Here is a 24204-nt window from a genome sequence, read left to right as displayed (position 1 = left end):
AATTAAGCTGCATTATCTTTTCTCAATCTTATCTTCCAGAGAATCCTGATATCTCTGAATCTCCATGATCTAATCATGGGCCAACACTTACTAGACATTAAATAAATGTATAATAAATAAATGAATGAACAAGTTAAGTAATGTGTGTGCATTTCAGTGTTTCTTTAAAAATACATGCACTCATTTAAATTTTTCACCCAGACACCTGGTGTGTTTACCTACCTGTTAGAAATTGGGTTTTCATTCAGAAATGAAATCTGCCAAATTGGTGATGAGTGAATTTTTTTTTTTTGAAAGTGTTATCTGTGACCAGTGTGATTTTTTTTTTTTTTTTTAATTTCAGGCTCCCTTAGGAGTTGAAATTTTGGGTGGCTTTGATCTCTACCATAGCTAATCTAATTTAATGGGTAAGAACCATGGTCTATCTCTGTTTATAAGTATAAATGCTCAATAAATGTGACTTTGAAGCATGGCACTACTCTTAAGCATTTGGACAGAGCTAAGTGAAAGTGTTTGTTCCTCCTAGCCCACAGTGAGTGCTCAGTGAATTCTTTGCTCGTCATTTGTTCATTCCCATCAGGATCTGGACATGGAACGTAAGAGGACGATATCCTTGCCTTAGCCTCTGTTTGGTTACAACCTGGCTGCCAGGAACTAATAAGATGCATTTCTTTTTTTTTTTTTTTTTTTGGTCAGGCATAATCCAGTGGATAGAAACTTCAGGCTGGGGCTGATTTTGTCTTTACCAAACCCTAGAGCAGTGTTCTTCCTTTTTTTTTTTTTTTCCTGACTGAAAACTTCTACCAGTAAAAAAGTTTCTGACCAAACATCCTCAATATCTGCATATTTATTTATTTATAAATTTTATACATGCATGACCATACTAATGTATCTGTACTTCTATAAAATTCATCCAAATGGTCATCTAAAGGGATAATGTAAAAATGAATAGAAATAGAAGTTATATTTTCTTCTTTCACCCCAATGGATTGTCTCATAACTAGCACACTGGCCGAAGGACTCACAGCTTGCTCTGGAAGGCTTGGTGGGAACAAGATTCTCCAGTGTCGGGTCACTGAGTATATAGGGGCCCACACTGGCTCACTCCCTCCCATTAATCCTATTAAAAGTAACTGGCTTGAAACTTCTCAGAAAAAATTAGAATTCAGTGGTAGAATGATGATTTAAAAGACTTTATTTCCAGCGGAACCAGCTTTTTATGGTCATGCTAAATGCTGTATTTCATTCCAAATGAAAAGAACAAGACTGCTGATTATACTGTAGGATAAAGAGAAAGGCAATAAAGCTGCAGTATATTCTTAAAGCGTGTAAAAAATGGTATGGTAAGGAAAAGGAGGGTTTTATCTTGCAAAGTCATAAACACTGAACAAATTAATTTTCCATTCCAGGAAATCAGCAGTCATCAACATGGCCCTTTGCAAAATATTTAAGATTTGTGATAATAACAAGTACTGCAGTGGCACTCAGTGTGATTCTCCACTCTGGCATTTCCCATGACTGTAGCCTAAGGAGGAAGGGAAAAAAAGATAGATGATATATATAGATAGATAGATAGGTAGGCAAAATTGAAAACTGTTAAATAAAATTGACTCTAGCCAGCTGAATTAAATAGATGCTTGCTATATTTGCATATTCTCCTTTTCAGCTGATATTTTCACTCTGAAAGCTTAGGTTTGCACTAAGTATTCTATACTCTCTCCCAACCTGCCCCTCATCACCTCTACCCCTACTCTCTTCATTCAGAATAAATCCAGCCTGTGCCCACAAGGTTGCTGACTCTTTTGATTAAAGGGGACAAATGCAGCCGTTCACTCTACAAATGCCCAATAAAGCATGGGTCATCAGATACCTCTGGCATTAGACCCCATGGATGTGCTCTGAGGACATTTCTCTGGTTGAACTGTTAGAAAGTTTCTGGGGCCCTTTCAGTTCTCACCTTGGTAAATGCTTTGGCCACACAGCATGTGGCTTCTGAGGTGATGTTCTTTGGGACCAACATTGTCTTCTTGGACCTCGCTGGAGTGGGGTATGCTCTGGAGAAGCAGCAGCCCATGCACTGATAGATTGGGGCACCCAGCTTGGAGAAGTATTTGTTTTCCTTTAGCTTGCATTCTGGGCAGCCTATCACCAGAAAAAAAGAAAGAAAAAAAAAGGCAAAGAGTAAAATAATCCAAAAATAATTTTAAAAGAAACTATGCATTTTTCCTTATTATGGGACAGCAAATATTCTTTTTTTCTATTGGAAATCAAAAGAAATAAAATAAATAAATAAATATTGGGTTGACCCAAAAGTTCATCGGGTTCTTCCATAACTTGGAAAACCCGAACGAACTTTTTGGCCAGCCCTGTACTTTTGGCTGTATGTTCATCTTCATACACAATATCTATTTGCACCGACTACAGTTATTTTCATGGGAAAACGATTTTTGCAGATATGCATGGGAAATCTCAGTAGCAGTAGTTTCTCTTTCTTTAAGTATGACTTCTCAATTCCAGTGCTGATAGTATGTCTATAGGGAATGCAAAACTTGACAGATGAAAACACCACGCTCATCCGAAAGAAGGATTTTGCCCAGAGGCAAAATATTTTCCCATTTAGAATCTGCTATTGTTTTTCCCCCCATAGCAACTCCAAATACTGACAAAGAAAAGCATGTCAGAATTAAGAAAGCATGGTGAGTGGGACAGCCTGATATGAGATCAGGCATCTGCACTTGGGAACAGGGGTTAAAATATTATCACTTGTCTAGAGAAAAACCATCATCAATAGTAGCTCACAATTTCTTGGCAGATGGAATTATATCGGCTACTATATGAGATTTTTCAGAAAATACAGCAAAACAAATTTACTGCATAAAATGGTTTTGTTTTCTCACTTGTTAACTGATTTGAAAATTCATCTACAAAGGCTATGTTAAAATCCTCCCACATCTTCTGGGAGACATGTAAAAAAAAGAAAAAAAATCAACTAGCTAGACTGAATAAGGAGCACTTTCTGCCTGTAAAACTCAGATAAAGAATAATCAGGAATCTATTCCAGATGGAAATGTACAGGCTGCTATTTAAATGGACATGTAAGATATCATTTTCACTGTACATTTTTGGAACCTAGTTTAATTTTATGTTCACAATCTAAAAGTGCCTAGATAGATATCCAACAGCAAAGATTTATCACATTTGAAAAGGAGGTAGAAATGTAATTAATGGAGTTATTGATGTACATCTAGAAATGTGTGCTTTCTTGTTACTGCAAACCCAAGTTTAGTCACACACCCTGCATTGTAAACTCTCCATCAGGAAAGGAATGGAGAATTTGCAGAAACACAGACAATGTGGCCAGAATGACAGCTGCATATTTTCTGTAGTAATCCATGGCTCTTCTGCAAAACAGACATGGGAAAAAAGTTACTATAAAATTGGCTTAACAGGCATAACAACAACCAGTAATTTTAATATTACTACTATTAATAGTAATAGTCATCAGTGTCTTGACCCCTCTGCTTACAGCTCCCAATATACTCTAAAGCCGTGTATAAAAAAAGCAATTTCTCTCTTAGAAAGAGGTAGAGAATTGACTCTTCCCACTTCTCACATCAACCAGTAGAATCAGATATAATGATAACAACAAGTTCTCTTTTTAAAATCTTAACATCCTGTTAAGAAGCTTTAATGTCCTTATTTATGAAACATGAAATTTCAACTAGATAATATCTAAGGATATCTATATGAGTGGATGGATGGATACATAGACAGATAGATAGATAGATAAGCTTATATATGATATATAAAATATACAAGCATTTGAGCCCATCCTTCCCATCTCCACATTCCCAGGTGGGAGAACAGAAAGAAAAGATAATATCTCGCCTGCTTTTTTTTTTTTTTTTTTTAAACCCACAGGGCTTCTTTATTTTTTTTTTAACATCTTTATTGGAGTATAATTGCTTTACAATGGTGTGTTAGTTTCTGCTTTATAACAAAGTGAATCAGTTGTACATATACATATGTCCCCATATCTCTTCCGTCTTGCATCTCCCTCCCTCCCACCCTCCCTATCCCACCCCTCTAGGTGGTCACAAAGCACAGAGCTGATCTCCCTGTGCTATGCGGTTGCTTCCCACTGGCTATTTTACGTTTGGTAGTGTATATATGTCCATGCCACTCTCTCACTTTGTCACATCTTACCCTTCCCCCTCCCCATATCCTCAAGTCCATTCTCTAGTAGGTCTGTGTCTTTATTCCCGTCTTGCCACTAGGTTCTTCATGACCTTTTTTTTTTTTTCCTTAGATTCCATACATATGTGTTAGCATACTGTATTTGTTTTTCTCTTTCTGACTTACTTCACGCTGTATGACAGTAGCTGGGCTGTAAGGCTAGTTATCAATGTGCAAAGTAAATGCTAACCCAGCAATGTGGCAAGAGTAGACAGCAGGTAGTATCAATCAAAGTTTTCCTAAATGCACTTCCTGACTTATTTATACCTGTAGATACAGCTTTACCTAAGCATTCTGAGTACATGAGATCAGGTTATGCAAGGTCAGCTGAGTGATTGACCATTTATCCAGGCATTGACCTCACCGCATTTAAGAACTGGGTTTTATCCCTACGTGTTCTAGAAAAATCTCATGTAAGATAAAAGGGACAAAAAAATTTTTTAATAGATCTTTATTGGAGTATAATTGCTTCACAATACTGTGTTAGTTTCTGTTGTACACCGAAGTGAATCAGCCATATGCACACATATGTCCCCATATCCCCTCCCTCTTGAGCCTCCCTCCCATCCTCCCTATCCCACCCCTCTAGGTGGTCACAAAGCACCGAGCTGATCTCCCTGTGCTATGCTGCTGCTTCCCACTAGCTAACTATTTTACATTCAGTAGCATATACATGTCAATGCTACTCTCACTTTGCCCCAGCTTCCCCCTCCCACCCCGGGTCCTCAAGTCCATTCTCTATGTCTACATCTTTATTCCTGCCCTGCAACTAGGTTCATCAGTACCATTTTTTTTTTTTTTTAGATTCCATATATATGCATTAACATACGGTATTTGTTTTTCTCTTTCTGACTTCACTCTGTATGACAGACTCTAGGTCCATCCACCTCACTACAAATAACTCAATTTCATTTCTTTTTATGACTGAGTAATATTCCATTGTATATATGTGAAAGGGACAGATTTTTATCCCCATTTTTAAAGTGCTTATGTTCAAACCATGAAAGATAAAAGAGACAGAGAATTAATTACCAATGAGAAGACAATTCAGAACATTTAAAGAATTAACACCAATTTTACAGAGTTACTTTCATAAAATAGAAGGGAACAGTTCCCAACTCAGTTTATGAGGCCAGGATTACCCTGACACCAAAACCAGACAAATACAGAACAAAAAAAGAAAACAAGAGACTGGTATATCTCATGAAATTAGATGCAAAAATCCAAAACAAAATAATAACGAATTGAACCCAGTAATGTATAAGAAGAATTATTCGACACAACCAACTGAAAATAATTCGCAGTATTCAAGGCTGTTTCAATATTTGAAAATCACTTAATTGTAATCCACTATATCAAAAGAATAAAGAAAAATCATATTATTATATCAATCAACACAGGAAAGCATTTGACAGCATCCAGTACTCTTTCATGATAAAAACTCTCATCAAACAAGAACCAAAAGGGTTTTCTCAACTTGATACAGAGCATTTACAAAAACCTACAGATAACATCACACTTAATGGTGAAAAACCAAGTGCTTTCCCCTTAAGATCAGGAACATGGCAAGGATGTCCACTCTCACACTCTTATTCAATATAGTGCTGGACATTCTGGCCAGCACAGTATGGCAAGAAAAAGAAATTAAGGCACACAAATTTAAAATGAAGAAGTAAAACTATCCCTATTTATAGATGATATGATCATCTACATTTAAAAAAAAAAGCAAAACAGGGAACCTACAAAAAATGTTCTGGAACTAGTTAGTTAGCTCAGCAAGATTGCATGACAAAAACAACACATAAAAATCAACTACATTTCTATATACTAAAAACAATAATGTGGAAACAAATTAAAAACACAATACTATTTATAATCGCTCCAAAGAAAATAAAATACGTATAAATCTAACAAAATATGGACAGGACTTGTACACTGAAAATTACAAAATACTGATGAAGTAAATTAAAGACCTAAATAAACAGAGAGACATATCATGTGCATGGATTGGAAGACTCAACATGGTAAAGACGTCAATTCTCTCCAAATTGATCTCTATGTTTAATGAAATACCTATCAAAATCCTAGCACAGCTTTTGTAGACACAGAGAAGTTTATGATTACTGAATGGCAAAGGATCTAGAATAGCTAAAACAATTTTAGAAACAAAGTGAGAGGAACCAGTCTTCCCAGTGTTGTCTTATTCTATAACTACAGTAATAAAACAGCATGATATTGGCAGAGGGATACACAGACCAATGGAACAGAATAGAGAACCAAAAAATATGCCCAGCTGGCTTTTGACAAAGATGCCAAAGCCATTTAACAGAGGATTTCGACTTTTTCAATAATGGCTGCTATAACAATTGGACATCCATAGGCAAAACAAATACAAAAACAGAACAAAACAAACATATAAACAAACACCTTAATGTACATCTCATACCTTATATGAAAATTAATTCAAAATGGATCATCGACTTAACTGTAAAATGTGAAACTATAAAATTTTTAGGAAAAAATTGGGAAGGGTGGGCAGGGGCTAGGTGAATAGTTTTTAGAGTTGACAATGAAATCCATAAAAGGAAAAAATGATAAATTAGACCTCATCCAAATTATGGGTTAATCCTCAAAGAGGATGAAAATACAAGATACGGACTTAGAGAAAATGTTTGCAAGCCACATGTCTAACAGAGGACTAGTATCTGGAATATATAAAGAACTCTCAAAACTCAATTAAAAAAATCCAATTGAGAAACGGGCATTGCACTGGAGAAGATATATAGATGGCAAGTAAGCACATTTAATGTATTCTGCATCAACCATTAGGGACGTGCAAATTAAAACCACAATGAGATATTATATACCTATCAGCTAGCTAACATAAAAATAACACCAAATGGATGCAGAGAAACAGGATAATTCAGACGTTGCTAGTGGAAATATAAAATGGTACAGCCCTCTGGAAAATAGTTTGGAAGTTTCTTATAAAACTGAACATGTACTTACCATATAACCCAGCAGTTGTACTTGGGCATTTATCTCAGAGAAATGAAAACTATGTTCAAATAAAATGTATACAAAGGGTCATAGCATCTTTATTTATAATAGCCCCAAACTGGAAATGATCCAAATGCCCAACAGCAGAGGAATGGTTGGTTCTGCAAACAATAGTACTTCCAATACCAGATTATATACTATGTAGCAACAAATAGGAACATGTTATTGATACACATGCAACTTGGATGGATCTCAAGGGTATCCTGCTGAGTGAAGGGTGCATTCTGTGTGATTCCATTTATATAACACTCTTGAAATGATAAAATTATAGAGATGCTACATTAGCAGTTTCAAGGAGTTAGCATGTGGGGAGGAAGTTGAGGGGAGTAAGTAAATGTGGCTATACAAAGATAGAACGAGGGAGCCTTGTGGTGATGGAACAGTTCTTTATCTTGATTGTGATAGTGTCACAATCTAACATGGGATGAAATTGCACAGAAACACACACATACACACAATACTAGTGAAATCCAAATAAACTCTGTGGGTTGTACCAATGTCAATTTCCTGGTTTTCCCCTTGTACTATAGTTTTGGAAGGTATTATCATTGAGGGAACTAGCTAAAGGATACTCAGGACTTTCCTGTACATTTTTTTTGGGGGGGGCAACTTCCTCTAAATCTATAATTTATCAAAACCAAAATTTCTTTTTAAAAAATTTCAGAATGAGATTTATAATTCCATGTGATTCAAAACCTGTGGTTATTTTTCATGTAGACTGACATGATAAGACCATGTTTTTGCTAGATTTTTGTATCAACCCATGTATCTTATAAGAATAATTGGTCAGACAGTAGAACCAACAGTTTATAATACAGAAAACAGACTGTTTACGTGTAGGTAAGGCTAAAACATATGTACGTCATTATTTCTACCTGATTTATATACTTATACACAAGTAATTATGGGTTTTGTTTATCTTCACCCAAATTAACACTGAATAAATATTGTCCTAAGTCAGTGGCTCTCAAAGTGAGATCTGGGGACCCTAAACAGTTTTAGTGGGTCTGTGAGGTCAAAATTATTTTCATAATAATACTAAGATGCTGTTTGGGTTTTTCACTCTCATCCCCTCATGAGTGTTCAGAGAAATTTTCTAGAGGCTACATGACATGTGATATTGCAACAGATTGAATAAAGAAGCACCTGAGAATGTAGCTATGTTCTATTAGCCCAGTACTTTTTAAATTTTCAAAAAGAGGGAATTCCCTGGTGGTCCAGTGGTTGGGACTTGATGCTTTCACTGCCATGACCTCAGGTTCAGTCCCTGGTTGGGAAACTAAGATCCCACAAGCCTCAGGATGTGGCCAAAAAAAAAAAAAAAATTGCAAAAAGGTAAAACAATGCCACTCTTCTCACTGACTTTTTTTGTTTTGGAAATTGTCATTTTTTGTAAATATATTGTATTTGTGTTAACATGTGATGGGTTTTAAGTTGTTGTTTTTAAAGGAATAAATATTTCTGGGAATTCCCTGGCAGTCCAGTGCTTGGTGCTTTCACTGCTGAGGGCCCGGGTTCAATCCCTGTTCAGGGAAATAAGATCCCACAAGCCATGTGGCCAAAAAAATAAATAAATAAATAAATATTTTAAAACTTTTTCCAACATAATTTCTATATCAGTAACTATTGATAAATATAAATTCATTTAAAAAATTCTTTGAGCTCTTCAATAATTTTTAAGATCATAAACAGATTCTAAGAGCCAAAATTTGAGAACCACTTCTTAAGTGATATACAAAGCCACAAGGAGAATTTCAGAATTGAAACTGGTTTCCTTTTTAAACTAGTATCATTTTTGTGCTTTGATATTGCAGCTCATATATTATGAAAATTCAGCATTATGCAGTGAACAATTATATCAGAATTAATTCAGAGAGAAGCATTTATAACAAGATTGCAGAAAGTGAGAGCATGAAACGAATGCATATTTTAGGATTTGCTTTATGATAAAGTGAAGAGAAGATTGAAAAAGCAGAACCAAAGTCACCATTGCTTTAGCTTTCAATAACAGAAACAGCTTTGTCTTTATTTTAAAAAGAGATCAGATTAACCAAGCAGAAAGGGATTAACCCTCAAATTCTAGGTGTTTCTGAAAACATTTTAATAAATGTTTTCATCAGCCTAATCACCCTTAGGCCTTTCTGTTTTGGAATATGGAAGAAAAACATTAAGACCCAGGGCAGGAACAATAATTATGTTCAGCTGGGATTTATGCTATTTTGCAAAACATGCTCAATCTAAATCAGATGTACTAATCTCAGCCTCTTGGTATTCCGAGTGAGGACAATGCAGGCATCACAGACTCTATATATCCAACCCCACAGTGCATCTCCAACACCCACTCAACACACCCTCACCTCCTGCCACCTGCCCCATCAGAATAAAATGAGGCCAAGAAAATGTGTGTATTCTCAACTTGACCTGTAAGGCCTTTCTCCCCCTTCTCAGCCATCCACCTCAGAGTTTTGTAAGGAGCTGCCCAGCCACCAGCTTCATTGTGAAGGTTTCATCCAAGCCCAAAGGGAGAAGAAATAACTCTCCACTGCATTTATCCATCACTTTGCTTATAATTCTTAGATGAAGTTCCACAGTCTGTCCTGAACTCTAGCTAGTTATATACCTGTTTGTCTTTCCATCCATGTAAAGCTTCTTAAGGGTAGAAACTGTGCCCCTCTAACCCACCCCCATCCTAGCACAAGGTCTTGCACAGAGTAGATGCAGTTGTGTTGCATCGGGGCTTTAGAAGAGTAACAGTATCAATCAAAAGTTGCTTATGTAGAGCTCTCATTCATACTGAGAAACAAGGTAACTCTTGAATGACAACTTAGAATAAGTGTTTAATAAAATAAAATATTTTCAGATAATAAATTCTTTAGAGACGACATATTCTCACTTAGCTATAGAATTTGTAGCTGGCTAATACATGAATGTCTAAGTGTTAAATATGCCACAGGTAAGAGCCATTTTATGCTAAGATATAAAAGTCATAAGAATTCAAAAGAAAACATTAATAAAAAGCATATATAAGAGCTTCAGTGTTTCAACTGGGTATCTGTTAGTTTATATCAAACTAGGTATGTGGGCAAATTTATGTGCTTAATATAATAAGACTCTGTGAGGAAAAGATAGCATTCTTAAAAGTATTAAAGAATATTATTGCCATGATTTACTATTATTATTTTTTATTTTTCATAGAAGTATAGTTGATTTACAATGTTAAACTTACTATTATTATTTAATATGTTTGTGTATTATTTATTGTGATTATATACATTAATATATAATTAATGTATTAAATGACTTATATAATAGGTAAATAGTGTACCATACACACACACATATGGACATCAGTATATATCTATATATATATCTCTCTCTACATATCTTGACACACCAAGTACCATACACATACACGCCAACCCCATCTATCAAACAGGGTACAAAGATAGACACTACTTTTTGATGTGGGAGTGGCAAAGTCATACTGCCGAATGAATTTAGACTGAGATTTTTTTTCTGGCCAGTTTTGAAAAGTACACCTGCCATAGCAGTGAAAACTTAGGGGCAATGAACAATAAGGGGGCTTCTCTTTGCAGCTCCTCTGTTCTGTTTTTATCACAGAAAAAATGTGTTTATAAGGTAAGGTGCCCGGACTGAGAAATCTATCATCCCAGCCTGTCAATCCTATTATTGAAAGGCTTCAAGGCACATTAAATACACATACACACACATATATGGATGTATGTATATATGTATGTGTACATGCATGTATGTACACAAATACACATATATGTACATATACATATATATATAAGATTGTTCCAAGAAGACAAGTGTTTGGTACAATGTCACATCCTGCTCTTCATTTACCTGCAGAGATGCTGCCATTGCTCCCCCACTGCCAAAGAGTAAGGTTTTCGATTTTTCTAATGGTGGTGGTAGATGGGGTGACTCACCCATACTCTCCACACCAGGAAACCCAACTGACTCATAGCACATTTTTGAGATGACTGGCCAGGGTAGAGGCATAATTCTTTGTTAACAAAACAGATTAAATCTAACTGATTTCTAGAGCGTTAACCTAAGGTTTCACTTCATTAGCCCCATCTAGCCCAGCTAACTACCAAGAAGAAGAAAAGTAGGCAGCCTTCAGTGAAGGATCACTAATGAAAAGGACCCTTGAAAGCAAAGACTTGAATCCCCAGCACACTGCCTGGCATGAGATAGGTATGTAAGAATTGTTTGTTAAACAGAGGAGAGGCCTGTAAGTTTTAGCATCTTGCCTGGTCCAGCGAATAGCAATAGTTCAGCCTGGATGAGAGATGTGAAGGTGGAGCATAGCAAGGGTAAGTGGATATTCAGCATCCTTCATCCTTCATCCCACCAACTCCCATGGAGCCAGTCCCCGAACAGGCTCACCTCCATGTCCCACCAGGTGACCACTGATGTCTCCTGCTGGACGAATTTAAAGGGTCTGGGCTCAGTGATCAGGAAACTCAACTTGGAGTAGCCTTGGCTACTAGTTTTCTTTCTTCATGTGCTCTAGTTGCAGTAAATGGGTTTTTACCCTGTTCTTGTAACATATTCTGAATCCCAGGTTGAGCAGTGAATGTCTTCTGTGATCCCATGCTCCAGCCCCCAACCTCAGTAATCCTCCAAGTTCTCAGATCTTCGAAGTAGACATTCAAATATTGCTCCTAGGCACTAGAGTGACCTTGAGACCCTGTATCGCATTCACTGATCGTCAAAGGATGGCTGAGAGAGAAACGGTTAATACTCCCATGACCTGTCTCAAATCCCCTCATTCATTCTTTGATATGGATAATTAATGCTTTCTCTACTTTATGAAAAGATGAGTTTTGGATGATTTGACAGTTCAACATTGTAAAGTGCAAAATTTAAGGTCCAAATTGAACATTTGAAAGATTTAAAGACTTTGAATAAGTACCTGCTACATGCCAGGCACTGTGCCAAGTATGGGTGACACAAATATGAATAAGTTTCCTGCTCTCTGACCCAGATACAAAGGCAAATGACTGTGAGTTAGAGCGATGAATGCTGTAGTAAAAGCATTCGTAGATGTTGAAACATTTGATAGGCTGGGGACAGGAAAATGGAGAGGTGAAAAACTAATGAGAATAAAGAACACATATTTCATGGGGAAGAAAAACACGACGGTAGTAAATATATATTTTACTGTTTTAACATTTGTACAGGAGCTTTGTGTATTCAGCACTCCTCATAACTTCCCCAGCCTAATCACAGGGGTTGCAAATAGTGTATCCCCAAAGTGTCCCAGCATCCAGAGGAAAATAAGTGAAGTCACACAGTTCAGCAGCTGTATTTGGGGTGGGATTTCTGTTTATCAATTACTTAACAGTATTTTTTGGCTTCACAAAATTCTAAAAGGGAGCCGACTTAATTTTCCAGATGAAATGAAGAGAAAGAGTGAAAAAAGGGGGTCTTAGAGGCAAAAGACATATAAAGTACAACTTGTACAGGTATACTTTGCAAAACAAACAAACAAACAAAAAAAACCCCCAGGGGTTTCCATAAAAACAAACAGAACAAAAGATGATCTTTAAATATTTATTTTTTAAAAAGAAAAAGAGCAGGCAGTATTTAGAAGGAAATTGAAGTGCTCATAGGATTATAAAAATTTCAATTCCTTTATGACGATTCTTGTAACAATCATATTTTGAGAAGCTTCTTTTCTAAATTTAAGGGGCTTAAAATAAAATAAGATGTACACTTTCTACTTTAATTGTTATTTTAAGGCACTTTACAATGTTAACATAATTATGAAATTAAAATCTTAGTTCTTCCATTACCCTTCTGGTTTTTCTAGCACATCAGCATTTTTAAAATTGTCTGCAAACTAAATCAACAAGAAATTTTGATAGGACAAACTCTATGTAGCATAAAATATTGTTTTAAATGAGAAATTCAAATATTTGTTGTTTAAAAATACCCAATTTTTTAAATTAACATTATTGCAGTAATAAATGCTATCAGGAACAAAACATTAAGTAGTGTCAACTTATCACTCAGAAAAGTAAAACATCCAAAGGCCAGAAAAGTTTTATACAGAGCATTATTATAGCAATATAAGAATCATTCTTGTAACTTTTAAAATTTGTGCATTACATTTTGTTCTTTATTTGAGCTGTTTTCGTGCAATCTTTTGACACACCAAATATCATTTCCATTTAAAAACACTAGATTATAGAAACATTTAATTTACCTTAAAATCTCTCAATAATAGAATGGACAGGCTGGGTTTGTAGATTTCTCAACCTCAGCACCTCACATTATAAGCATTTTTTTCTGTGATAAAAACAAAGCAGGGAATTCCCTAGAGGTCCAGTGGTTGGGACTCCACGTTTCCACTGCAGGGGGCACGGGTTCGAGCCCTGGTTGTGGAACTAAGATCCCACATGCTGTGCGGCGCAGCCAAAAATAAAAATAAAAATAAATAATAGTTTAAAAAACAACAGAGCAGAACTGCAAAGAGAAGCCCCTTATTGTTTATTGCCCCTGTTTTCTCTGCTATGGCAGGTGTACTTCCCAAAGATGGCCACAAAAATATCTCTCAGCCTACATTCACCCTGCAGTATGACCTTGCCACTTCCATATGGAAAAGTGGTGTGTCTATCTTTGTATCCCGTTGATCTAGGTGGGCCCTATGACTACTTACACCAATAGAATAAGGCAGTGATGAGAGTGTCCCTTACACCAATACAACACTGGGCCAGTCGTGGGAGTAGCCCTGCACTGACCTGGCAGTTTCTGCTTCCTGTGTCTTAGAAGCCAGTTGCCGTGTAAGAAGTGCTACTAGTCTGAGACCACCACACAATAAGAAGGCTGTAAGCCATGTGGACCGGCCCTGGAGAACGAGATGCCACATAGAGAAAGAGAAAGAGTCCAAGAAGTAATGAGTGAAGAAGCCATTTGGATGACCAGCCCAGTCGAGCCTTCAGATGACTCCAGCCCCAGCCAATATCTGATCACAAATGCATGAGAAATCCAAGTTAAGAACGGCCCAGCTCAGCCCAATCCACCTGCAGCACCTTGAGAGATAATAATAACTTCTTGTTTTACCCACTAAGTTTTTCAGTACTTTGATGCACAGTAATAGATAACTGGAACAACCGCTGTCTCCTATAACAAAAATTTCTCCTCCAGGGTTTGAGATATGGGATGCCGGTCTTGTCTCTCCACTTTCTTCTGGTACTTTTCCTCTGTGGGGTGTGATTTATATAACACAGATTCAGTTAATCTATTAGGGGAAATCTAACAAAGTGTGAAAAAAAATTCGGAGTTAGCATTGCCCACAGTATCTGCCATACTGAATTTGGTAATAATAATAACTTCTACATTAAAAAGAATACCAACCATTAATTGAGCACTTGTGTGTGCTAGGTATTCTTTTGAGCACCTTGAACACATAAATATATTCAATATTCATGACATCCCTGTGAGGTATTCTTCTCGTTTTGGCAGGTAAAAGAATTCCAGAGGCGAAGTAACCTATACAAAGTCACAAAATTCACCACTGGCAGACCTAAGATTTTAGAATGTCTCTTTACAACTCCAAGCTCTGAACCGCATTTTACTACACTGCCTTCAAAACTTTATATTTCACAATGAACTTCTTAAATGTTTTTTTTTTCAGGTGGTATATCCCTAAATAGAATGCTGGCATATTTCTTTTTTTAGAGTAACATTATGTTATACCAGTTCAAATATAACTTGCTCGTGTAATTTTTTACTTTGCATATTTATCTGACTTCACCTTCTTCGGAACAGCCTTAAGAAAGCCATTTCACTCGGATAAAGAGGCATTTTACACCTGACCAAGTCATGAGGACTAGTGTCTGATTGGTGGGGAGTGACTGGCGGGGGACAAGCATTGGCTTTCATATCCATTTCCCTTGTTTGATTCTCTTTACACTTCTTTGGGGAAAGCACTATTATGTCACCTATTTCGTAGACTAGAAAACTACACTTGAGAGAAGTAAAAGGATTTGCCAAAGTCATCTGGAAAGTGGTCTGATCCTAAGATAGTACCCTTTCACCTATACTACCTCTGTAGCCTAGAAACACACAGTTAATCCATTCTCTTTAGGGCATTGATTTAAGCATGGATCATGATGTTACTGTTGTCTTTTCAAATTCAATTCATAATATTGCCCTTGATTCCGCTCCCGCTCTGGCCTAAGTGCCCTCTTCTCTCTCTCTTTCTCCTCCTCCTCCTCCTACCCCAGTGCACAACGGATACTAGAGCATTTCTATAATGTTATCTCTGAGTTTGATGAATCAAGAAATTACTGGATTATTTTGTGCAACATTATGATGGGGAATGCTGAAATGTTACACACCAAAACCAGAATTTGCAAGGATCAGAAGCTGATAGCAAACTACTCTGGGATTCATAATCTATAAAAATGGAAGTATGGTGCTATAGGTCATGCTGTTCTCAATGGAAATATCAACTGATTCCTGTACATTTTCTCTTTGTGAAAGCAGATTATCTTGATCTACTTTTGAACAAAATGCACATATTACATTCTAATTTTACTATTTCTGTTTCCTAGCTCTTACTTTGAGTTTTCATGTAAATTTGAGAAATATACAAGGAAACTGAGAAGCTGTTCTGGAATATAATAAGTTGCTTTTCTAACACTTCACATGCTACCTTTTTCAGCAAGAAATGGTGAGAAATATGACTCAAAATTTCAACGTCTATTACTGCAAAAAAAAAAAAAAAGAAAGAAAAGAAACTTAAACCAAAACCAAAGTTAAAGAAATGAAACGAAGACACATAAACTTTTCATAAATGGTGGTTATTCTTATCATTTAAAAATAATTCAAGACTATAGCAAAGTATTACAATCAATTTGGGTGACCAATATTTTGAATAATTGAGTTGGTGTTAAGTAATTATTTTAAAGACATCTTCAGAAACTTAAGAATATTCCTCTGTTCTAATATAAAACATCTTCTTTTTTGAGTGGGGAGAAGATTGTAGAGCTTAGGAAACACAAGTTCCCATGAAAGTGCAATGGAGCTTCATTATTCCTGAGGGACCCATGTAGTGTCAGTTCATAATTCTTCCATGTACCCAAATCTTGTATCCTCAACATTAATAAGGAGGGACAAAGGAGCACTTTTATTTTCTAGTCCTAATTTCCTAACCAGCTGCCATTCCAAGCTGCACTGATGCAAATATAACTAAAGTTAGCAAACATTTCTAGAAACTCTCTGCGGAACAAACCAATTAGACTTAGCCAAGTGATGTAGAATTGCAAGGTCCATCAGTAATAGTGAGAAAAACTACCGACTCTTATTTTTGTGGCATTCTATGAAAGAAGAAAAAGGAAACAATGTTGTTCAAGAGATTTCAGTGTTACAATTCAAGTCTACCCAAGAGGGTCTATTCAAAAAATATCAGAAGCTATGGTCATTCAGCTGAACAGTTGAGCTGCTTTACCATTGACCAGTTTGAAGATGTAGTTAGGTGTCATTTAAAAACTGATGACAAAACAATATCAGCAACTTACATGTCTACTCCCTCTCTTCCTGACCCCTGGAAGCCACTCAAAAGAATGCCTTTCAAATGACATCCAATATTTCTTGAGAAAACTTTTTAGTTACTGACAGGCACTCACACATCACAGCAGGAGACAGTTGGTTTCTGGCTTCAGTTAGATAACATCTTAGCCTGTGATCACAGACCACAATTTTGCAGACTTCCTCCCAATTCAATCATGAGTGCTGAAAAGAGAATGTATAAATGCCTGTCTTCTTACTAAGGTTTATGCACAACCAGCTCCTTTGTATTCTCAAATATTTTACTCCTCAATTAAAATCCCCCAAATTATTTCATTCATATTACCTTCCTCTGGATTTTTTGCAGGATGTGGTCAGGGCAGTTGACTGTGGATCTGAAGAGGGATTTTAGCTTCGTCTTGTGATTTCTCAGTAACTGCTCTTAATAAAGTCCTCACCTGTCTTATATACCAGCAGAGTAATAAAAACTGCGTGTTCCCACCTGCATCTAAGTCCAGGGATCAACAGTAAATTCCATCCAATGATTGAATGGTACTTTGTGTAATTACCATGACATCAATTTGATCTTATCTCGTTTCAGCCCTTCGATCATTTTTTGTTTTGAGCCATTTCCAGGTGGTGTTGACTGCAAGGTCAGCCTATGAAACAAGAGTACACTGTTATTTTCTACATAATTTTATCAAGACTTATACACAACATCCTGAAAGTTGACACTTTCCTATAAACAGGATCCTACAAGCATTACATTTAATTAGCTAAGTACCTGATGTTTACTTAAAACAGAAGAGCTGTAAATTTCAGATGCTAGATATAGAGCATTTCTAAGCTTACAACATTACTCCAGTAGAAAACAGAAAAATAAAACACACATCTATTTAGACTTTTCTAAAATTAAATGTGCATCTGGCTTTAATAAGGATGCATGGAGAAGGCATGAGGCAACGCTGAGAAGGACTGATTGGTTCTCAATATTTGTGCCTTTTCCCCCCTCATTTCACTTTTGTAAAACTCAGTTTCTTCCTAAACAGAAAATACATATGTTATGGCTTGCCAGCTGAGGAACGCTTAGCTCCAAGATTCCCAGTACATTGTCTTCCTAAAACCCACAAAGCACTTCAGGCTATGGCTGTGGCTGCGTCTATCCTGCTTTCAGGGTTGTGATCCTAAAAAAGTTCAAGACTCCATTCGTTGAAGGAAGAGGGACCCCTTCCAGGGCCCAAGAGTGAGCACTTGTCTAATACTCAAAAATGAATTGTCCCAGGAGACACACATGCTGACAAGCAAGAGACTTTACTGGGAAGGGGCACCCAGGCAGAGAGCAGCAGGGTAAGGGAACCCAGGAGAACTGCTCTGCCATGTGGCTCGCAGACTCAGGTTTTATGGTGATGGGGTTAGTTCCAGGTTGTCTCTGGCCAATCACTCTGACTCAAGGTCCTTCCTGATGGCACACACATGGCTCAAGATGGATTTCAGCAAGAAGGATTCTAGGAGGTTGGTAGGACAATGGACTGGCATCTCCTCTCTCCTTTTGACCTTTTGTAACAGAGAAGAACAAAATCTGACTCCATGTTGGATCTGTTTCTTTTACTTTAACCTTTGTTTTCCGTTGCTTTTGTTACTATAATCACCAAAAGGATGCTGTCTATAGCTATAAGCATACATAATGGCCTACCTCGGGGAACCCTGCCCCTCTGCCTGAATGTTAAACTAAAGTGCCTTTGTTCGGCTCACAGGGAAACATCCTGACCCTGCCCACCTGAGATCACACAACGGCTTAGGCCAAAATGGCTTCTCTTATGTCAAGAAAGCCATTCCTGGTTCTCTTTCTCTGGGGACTCCATAACTTATCTGCTTACACGATTGAAACAGGAGGGAAGGGGGCAGGGCACCACCTTTAAAAGAATGACCTAGTTTGAGGACACAACATAAACTGATTAGAACCAAATAGGTGCAAGATGGCAGATGGATGAGTCGACTTCCACTAGACCTTGAGCCTCAGTATATGTTCATTGTAACACATCAGCAAGCTAAATGACACACCCACAGGAGCCATGACAGTTCCAAGTCTGACCATAAAGGTCAAAGAGTGGGTGGTGGCCCAATTCCTGGAAATCCCCACCCCTTCCCCAAAATAGTTGGAATACTCCTCCCACTTATTAGCCTGTGAAATTACCCATCCCTATAAAAACTGACAGCCCCATACCCTGGGGCTGCTCTTGCCTTCTGAGATGGCCCACACTCTGTCTGTGGACTGTGTTTCTTTCTAAATAAATCCACTTCTTACCTATCACTTTGTCTCTCACTGAATTCTTTCTGCGATGAGACATCAAGAACCTGAGCTTCATTAAGTCCTGAGACCAGGTGTGTGATCTCAGTTAAAAGAACATGGGTTCAAGTCCCAATCTGGGTTTTGGCTGGGTTCCAGTCCCAGTGTGTGGGTTCAAGTCCCAATCGGAGTTACACGGTTTCAGGATGACAAGGCAAATAGCCACCTTTACTAGGCAAAGTCCTGAAAGCATGTCATGGTACCGAGGAGGTGTCAGGAACATCTTTGCATAGCGGTATGACACAGTGAAGTACATACCAGCTATGCTAAATGCATGGGTTTTTCCCAATGACGTTTTGTCATTTACATACTGAATTCTTTTTCAAAATAACCACCTTTGTAAATGTTTCATATGCTTAGTTGATTTGTTTTATAAGACATAATTTGATCTTTCTGATAGCAAAGTATGATTATCACAAACATTATGCCGTAATCAGAAGAACAGCTGAGGTATGTAAAATCCTTGCTTTTTCAAGTAGCTTTTGCTTCAGTAATTCCAAAGATATATTACGTGATTTTAAATTTTGAAGCAATACAAGAGTATTTCCAATGAAATGTAAGTCTTCCTCCTACCCCAAAATCCTCACTCCCATTCCCAAAGGTATCCATTTTTAACAATTTCTTAATGTTTCCAGAAATTATCTGTGTATATAAACACATTTTCTGGGGTTTTGCTATATACAAACAGAAACATAATATACACATTGTTTAGTGCCCTACCTTCCTTTTTCTTTTTAAATCTAACAGTGTATCTTGGTGGTTTTTTCCATATCCATATATTATGCAGATCTAACCATACTTTTAAAATAGTACAGTAGCAGGAGTAGCCACACTGAAGCGGATGACGGGAGCCATAAGAATCTGTAGCTGGTCACAATGGGAAGCAAAGGAGGGTTCGTCCCACTCGGGCTCCTGTTCATCCTGGCTGTCCTCTGCCATGTAGGTCACAGGCTGGAGTGCTACAGCTGTATTAACCCAGCTAATGGCTGCACTACGGTCGTCAGTTGTTCACATAATCAAGATACTTGTTTCATCGTTAAAGCCGTGCCACCAAAAACTTACTACCAGTGTTGGATGTTTGGCCGCTGCAATTTCGAAGCCATTGCGAAAGCCTTAGGGAAGAATGAGCTTCAGTACCGCTGCTGCCAGGAGAACCTGTGTAACAAAAGTGATGGGACGAGTATATCAGGGAAAACAGCTCTGCTGGGCATCCTGCTGCTGGTGGCAGTCTGGTGCTTTTGTCTCTAAATCTACACCAGGAGGGCTTCTCCTAAATCTCCTGTTTCTGTATATGCCTTATTTCCTGTGCGGCTGCATTCCAAAGGCTTTATATTTTCCAACTGGATCCTGTTGGGAAAGACTAGAACTAGTTTGAGCAACTTAGATAAGAGAGAGGAACTCAGAGAGATGCTGAAGACCAGTCCTGTTAGCAGAGAAGACCTGTGTGAGGGAAAAAGTTTGAGTGAAGCGCATGTGATTTGAGGAAGGTTGCATGCTTCTTACTCTGCTCTTTGCAGTGACAGCTTGAGTAGATTCTCTGCAATCCTCAGTTATTTCCCTCTGGTTCCTTGGATGCAGTTAATGTGATCAGTACTTTTCTGGGAGACTGGGGCAGGGAGCTCCTTTTCAACAGTCTCACAAGGCATGCTTTTTTCTCGCCTTTCATGGCCCCTGTATTGCCAGGTAGGCATGATGCATGTTCCAGGTGTGGGCTGTCGGGGACAGAGATTCTTAATGACTGTTGTATTCTCAGCTAGAAGGTGTCTGGCTGGGAAGGAGGTAAGCTTTCCGGATGGCAGGGCACGGAAGCACAAGGTTTGCCTTTAGAGAGGTACCAGAGGCTGAAATCTGAGTTTTCCTCTGTCCCTAAATTTTGTATTGGCTTTGATGTCTTTCACTAGAAAAACTCAGTAGCATAAATTAATGGTGTGTTAAAACTGTCCCTCCCACTCCCCGCCTTTTTTATTGGAATGGTAGGCTGTCTTAGCTTTGTCACACACAGTTAAAAACTAAACATTTGAATATTCTATGTTACATGTGACTTGCAGTTATTTAGTGTGCTTATTTTAAATGCTACTGGTAGGAAAACTCTTCATATGTGTACGTATAATGCATGAATGGAACAGAAGGAGCCTTTGGGGTTGCGATTTGAGATTTCCAAATGTCATCATGAACAGTAACAGGTCTGCAGGGATGTGTTTTACCTGCCGACATCCAGCCTGTTGGCTCCTAGCTGAGTCAGCACAGATAGTGTAAAATACACTTGCAAGGGCTATTAGCATAATCACGAATGCTGAGGCTTTCAGAAGCACTACCAGTTTCCTAAAAAGTGATATAACTTTTCAGGAGGGCAAAGTTTTGCCTTTTTCTTGTGGATACTGGTGAATAATTTAAGATCCAGTAGACTTAATGCCATTTGTATGCTTACAATCTTGGCTGTATTTGACAGCATAGCCCGCCTTTTGCTGATGAAAGTGGAATTTCTTGATTAACATTAAAAAAAAAAAATTGATTATGTGATCTGTTGGACAAACCGGAATGAATCCTGCCTTTCTGAAAATAAAATCTCATCAAATGCAAAAAAAAAGAAAAAAATAAGTACAAAGTATTATGACTCATTAATTACTTAACCAGCCCTCTATTAATGATTATTTGGATTATATCCAGGTTTTTCCTACTATTACAAACAGTGCTCTAATTATCATCCTTGTTCTGGTTATGTGTACAATTATAGTTCTAGGATACACTTTTAGAAGTAGAATTGCTGGATCAGATTATGAGTATTTTAAACTTGTATAGAGATTGCTCAGGCCCTCTTGTCCACACCCCCCAAAGCTGATGTCATGAAGTAAGTTAATTTTTGTGAAACAGATGAAATAGAGTATCTTATTTTCATTTGCATTTATATAATTCTGAGCAAAGTTGAACATCATTTCATAAATTATAGGTCATTTATGGATTATTTGTCCATAACTGCCTATTCAAAAGTATTTCTCAAGTTGTTAATTTTATCTTTAATTTTTTTTTTTTTTTAAATTTATTTATGGCTGTGTTGGGTCCTCGCCTCTGTGCGAGGGCCCTCTCCAGTTGCGGCAAGCGGGGGCCACTCTTCATCGCGGTGCGCGGGCCTCTCACCATCGCGGCCTCTCTTGTTGCGGAGCACAGGCTCCAGACGCGCAGGCTCAGCAGTTGTGGCTCACGGGCCCAGTTGCTCCGCGGCACGTGGGATCCTCCCAGACCAGGGCTCGAACCCGTGTCCCCTGCATTGGCAGGCAGATTCTCAACCACGGCGCCACCAGGGAAGCCCTATCTTTAATTTTAAGCTTAACTTTTGACTCTTTTATGATATTTTTTTACCATACAATAATTCTTAGGTAGTCAAATATGCCTATCTTTAACTTTTTGACTTGTTGGTTTTATGTCATGCCAATGATACTAAAAAGAAGTATTTGTATTTTATTCTAGGGTGTATACAGCTTTATTTATTTTCAATTTAGATCTTTAATTCATCTGTAATTTATCTGGAGTTGATGAGTGAAGTAGAAATCCGGCCTCTTTTTAAATCTAAACGACAAGCCAGTTATAATACCAGGCAGGGACTAATCAATCCTTTTTGTCTCGACTAATCTGAAATGCTACTAAATTCCCAAATATTTTGTGGTCTAGTTTTGGGTTCTCTATTATGATTCATATTAATAAAAAAATGTTCAACAAATGATAATAAATGTTTTAAATTTGTTAAGATCATTAAGTATTAGATTTAATTATTTAGTGTCTATCAAGTGTATCAATCAAAGTGCATCACCAAAGAGAAATTATTGAAGTATAGTTGATTTACAATGTTGTGTTAGTTTCAGGTGTACAGCAAAGTGATTCAGTTATATATATATATATATATATATATATATATATATATATATATATATATATATATATACACAGTACATCCTTGTGGTTTATCTATTTTTTATATAGTAGTTTGTATCTGTTAATCCCAAACTCCAAATTTATTCCTCCCCCCGCCGCTTTCCCCTGTGGGATCCATAGGTTTATTTTCTATGTCTCTGAGTCTGTTTCTACACAATACTGTAAATCAACCATAATTCAATTTTTAAAAAATGATTACCACAGTGAATTTAGTTAACATCAAAAAAAGAGAGAGAAATTAGACATAAATCATATCCTTAAATTGCTAACACTCTGGTCACTATAAATAGAAGTATTGGGATTTTCCCTCAACATTCTTTTTGACTCGTCATGAGATTACTAAAACGGAACTCGGATTTCCTAACCTCCACTCGACTCTTTAACGTTGTGTAGCTCTGTTTCTTGTAGTCTGTCCCGTGTTCCATCTAAATCAGATTTATCAGGCTGTTTGTTTAAAGACAGATTCCTGGGTCTCATCTGGGACCTACTGGATCAAAATCACTGTCAGCTGAGCTGAGAAATTTGTATTTTACCTACCAAAGCTTGCAAACCATGATTGTGCAGCATTGTTTAGTAAGCCAGCAATGTAGTTAAGGAAGCAATACGGTGTGGTTTCATCTTCAGCTGCCTCTGCAGCACAACTAAATTGAAAATGGTAGTCATTTGTTCCTCTACTTCCCACAAACAGCTGGAACCCCCAGCACCAGGAATCTGAGATAAAGATAGCCCAAAGCACCGAACAACTATCCCGTGGTCACAGACACAAATGCAGGCAGCAGACAGTTTCTCGGTTGAGATAAGGTTTTTAATCAGCAGCAGCAGGTAAGATGACTGACAGCCTGAAAGAACAACCTGAGACGTGATGTGTGACACACGTGGCGGCAGCTAACTCACCCCAGAAGTGATGGACAAGAAGCAGGCCGACTTGACACAGGCAAATCCGCCAAGAATATTCTCTACTATTTCAGTCAAAGCAGCGTGGCCTAATAAGTAATGCAAACATCCTGTTTCCCAGGCTAACAACCTCTGTCCCTGGAACCCTCAGAGGGTTAGAGATAAAGAAACTGCTGCTCCAATTATGC

At 37.6% G+C, this 24204-nt stretch overlaps 2 protein-coding genes across 2 annotated transcripts; one reads left to right on the top strand and one right to left on the bottom strand.

Moving 5' to 3' along the window:
* Positions 1 to 1328: 1328 nt before the first annotated feature.
* CGA (glycoprotein hormones, alpha polypeptide) lies at positions 1329 to 17275 on the bottom strand. The gene is made up of 4 exons (XM_061207329.1): positions 17195 to 17275; positions 3295 to 3401; positions 1958 to 2142; positions 1329 to 1525 (listed from the first exon to the last, which is right to left on the bottom strand). The coding sequence occupies exons 2-4, from the start codon at positions 3392 to 3394 to the stop codon at positions 1448 to 1450; spliced, it is 363 nt and encodes a 120-aa protein (XP_061063312.1). The 5' UTR covers positions 3395 to 3401; positions 17195 to 17275; the 3' UTR covers positions 1329 to 1447.
* Positions 17276 to 20071: 2796 nt separating this feature from the next.
* Positions 20072 to 20481, top strand: LOC133102536 (CD59 glycoprotein-like). Its single transcript, XM_061207531.1, has one exon. The coding sequence runs from the start codon at positions 20072 to 20074 to the stop codon at positions 20441 to 20443; it is 372 nt and encodes a 123-aa protein (XP_061063514.1). The 3' UTR covers positions 20444 to 20481.
* The last annotated feature ends 3723 nt before the right edge of the window (positions 20482 to 24204 follow it).

The sequence above is a fragment of the Eubalaena glacialis genome, chromosome 12, assembly GCF_028564815.1.
Source record: "Eubalaena glacialis isolate mEubGla1 chromosome 12, mEubGla1.1.hap2.+ XY, whole genome shotgun sequence".
Lineage (NCBI taxonomy): Eukaryota > Metazoa > Chordata > Mammalia > Artiodactyla > Balaenidae > Eubalaena > Eubalaena glacialis.
The sequence above is the reverse complement of the archived record's forward strand: the minus strand, read 5'-3'. Positions and strand labels throughout refer to the sequence as shown.

Coding starts and splice junctions, on each gene's coding strand:
- CGA (XM_061207329.1), bottom strand. CDS start 3,394: ATGGATTACTACAGAAAATATGCAGCTGTCATTCTGGCCACATTGTCT. Junction 2,143..3,294: donor TGGAGAGTTTACAATGCAGG/GTGTGTGACTAA, acceptor TTCTGGTGATAG/GCTGCCCAGAATGCAAGCTA. Junction 1,526..1,957: donor TGGCCAAAGCATTTACCAAG/GTGAGAACTGAA, acceptor CTTCCTCCTTAG/GCTACAGTCATGGGAAATGC.
- LOC133102536 (XM_061207531.1), top strand. CDS start 20,072: ATGGGAAGCAAAGGAGGGTTCGTCCCACTCGGGCTCCTGTTCATCCTG.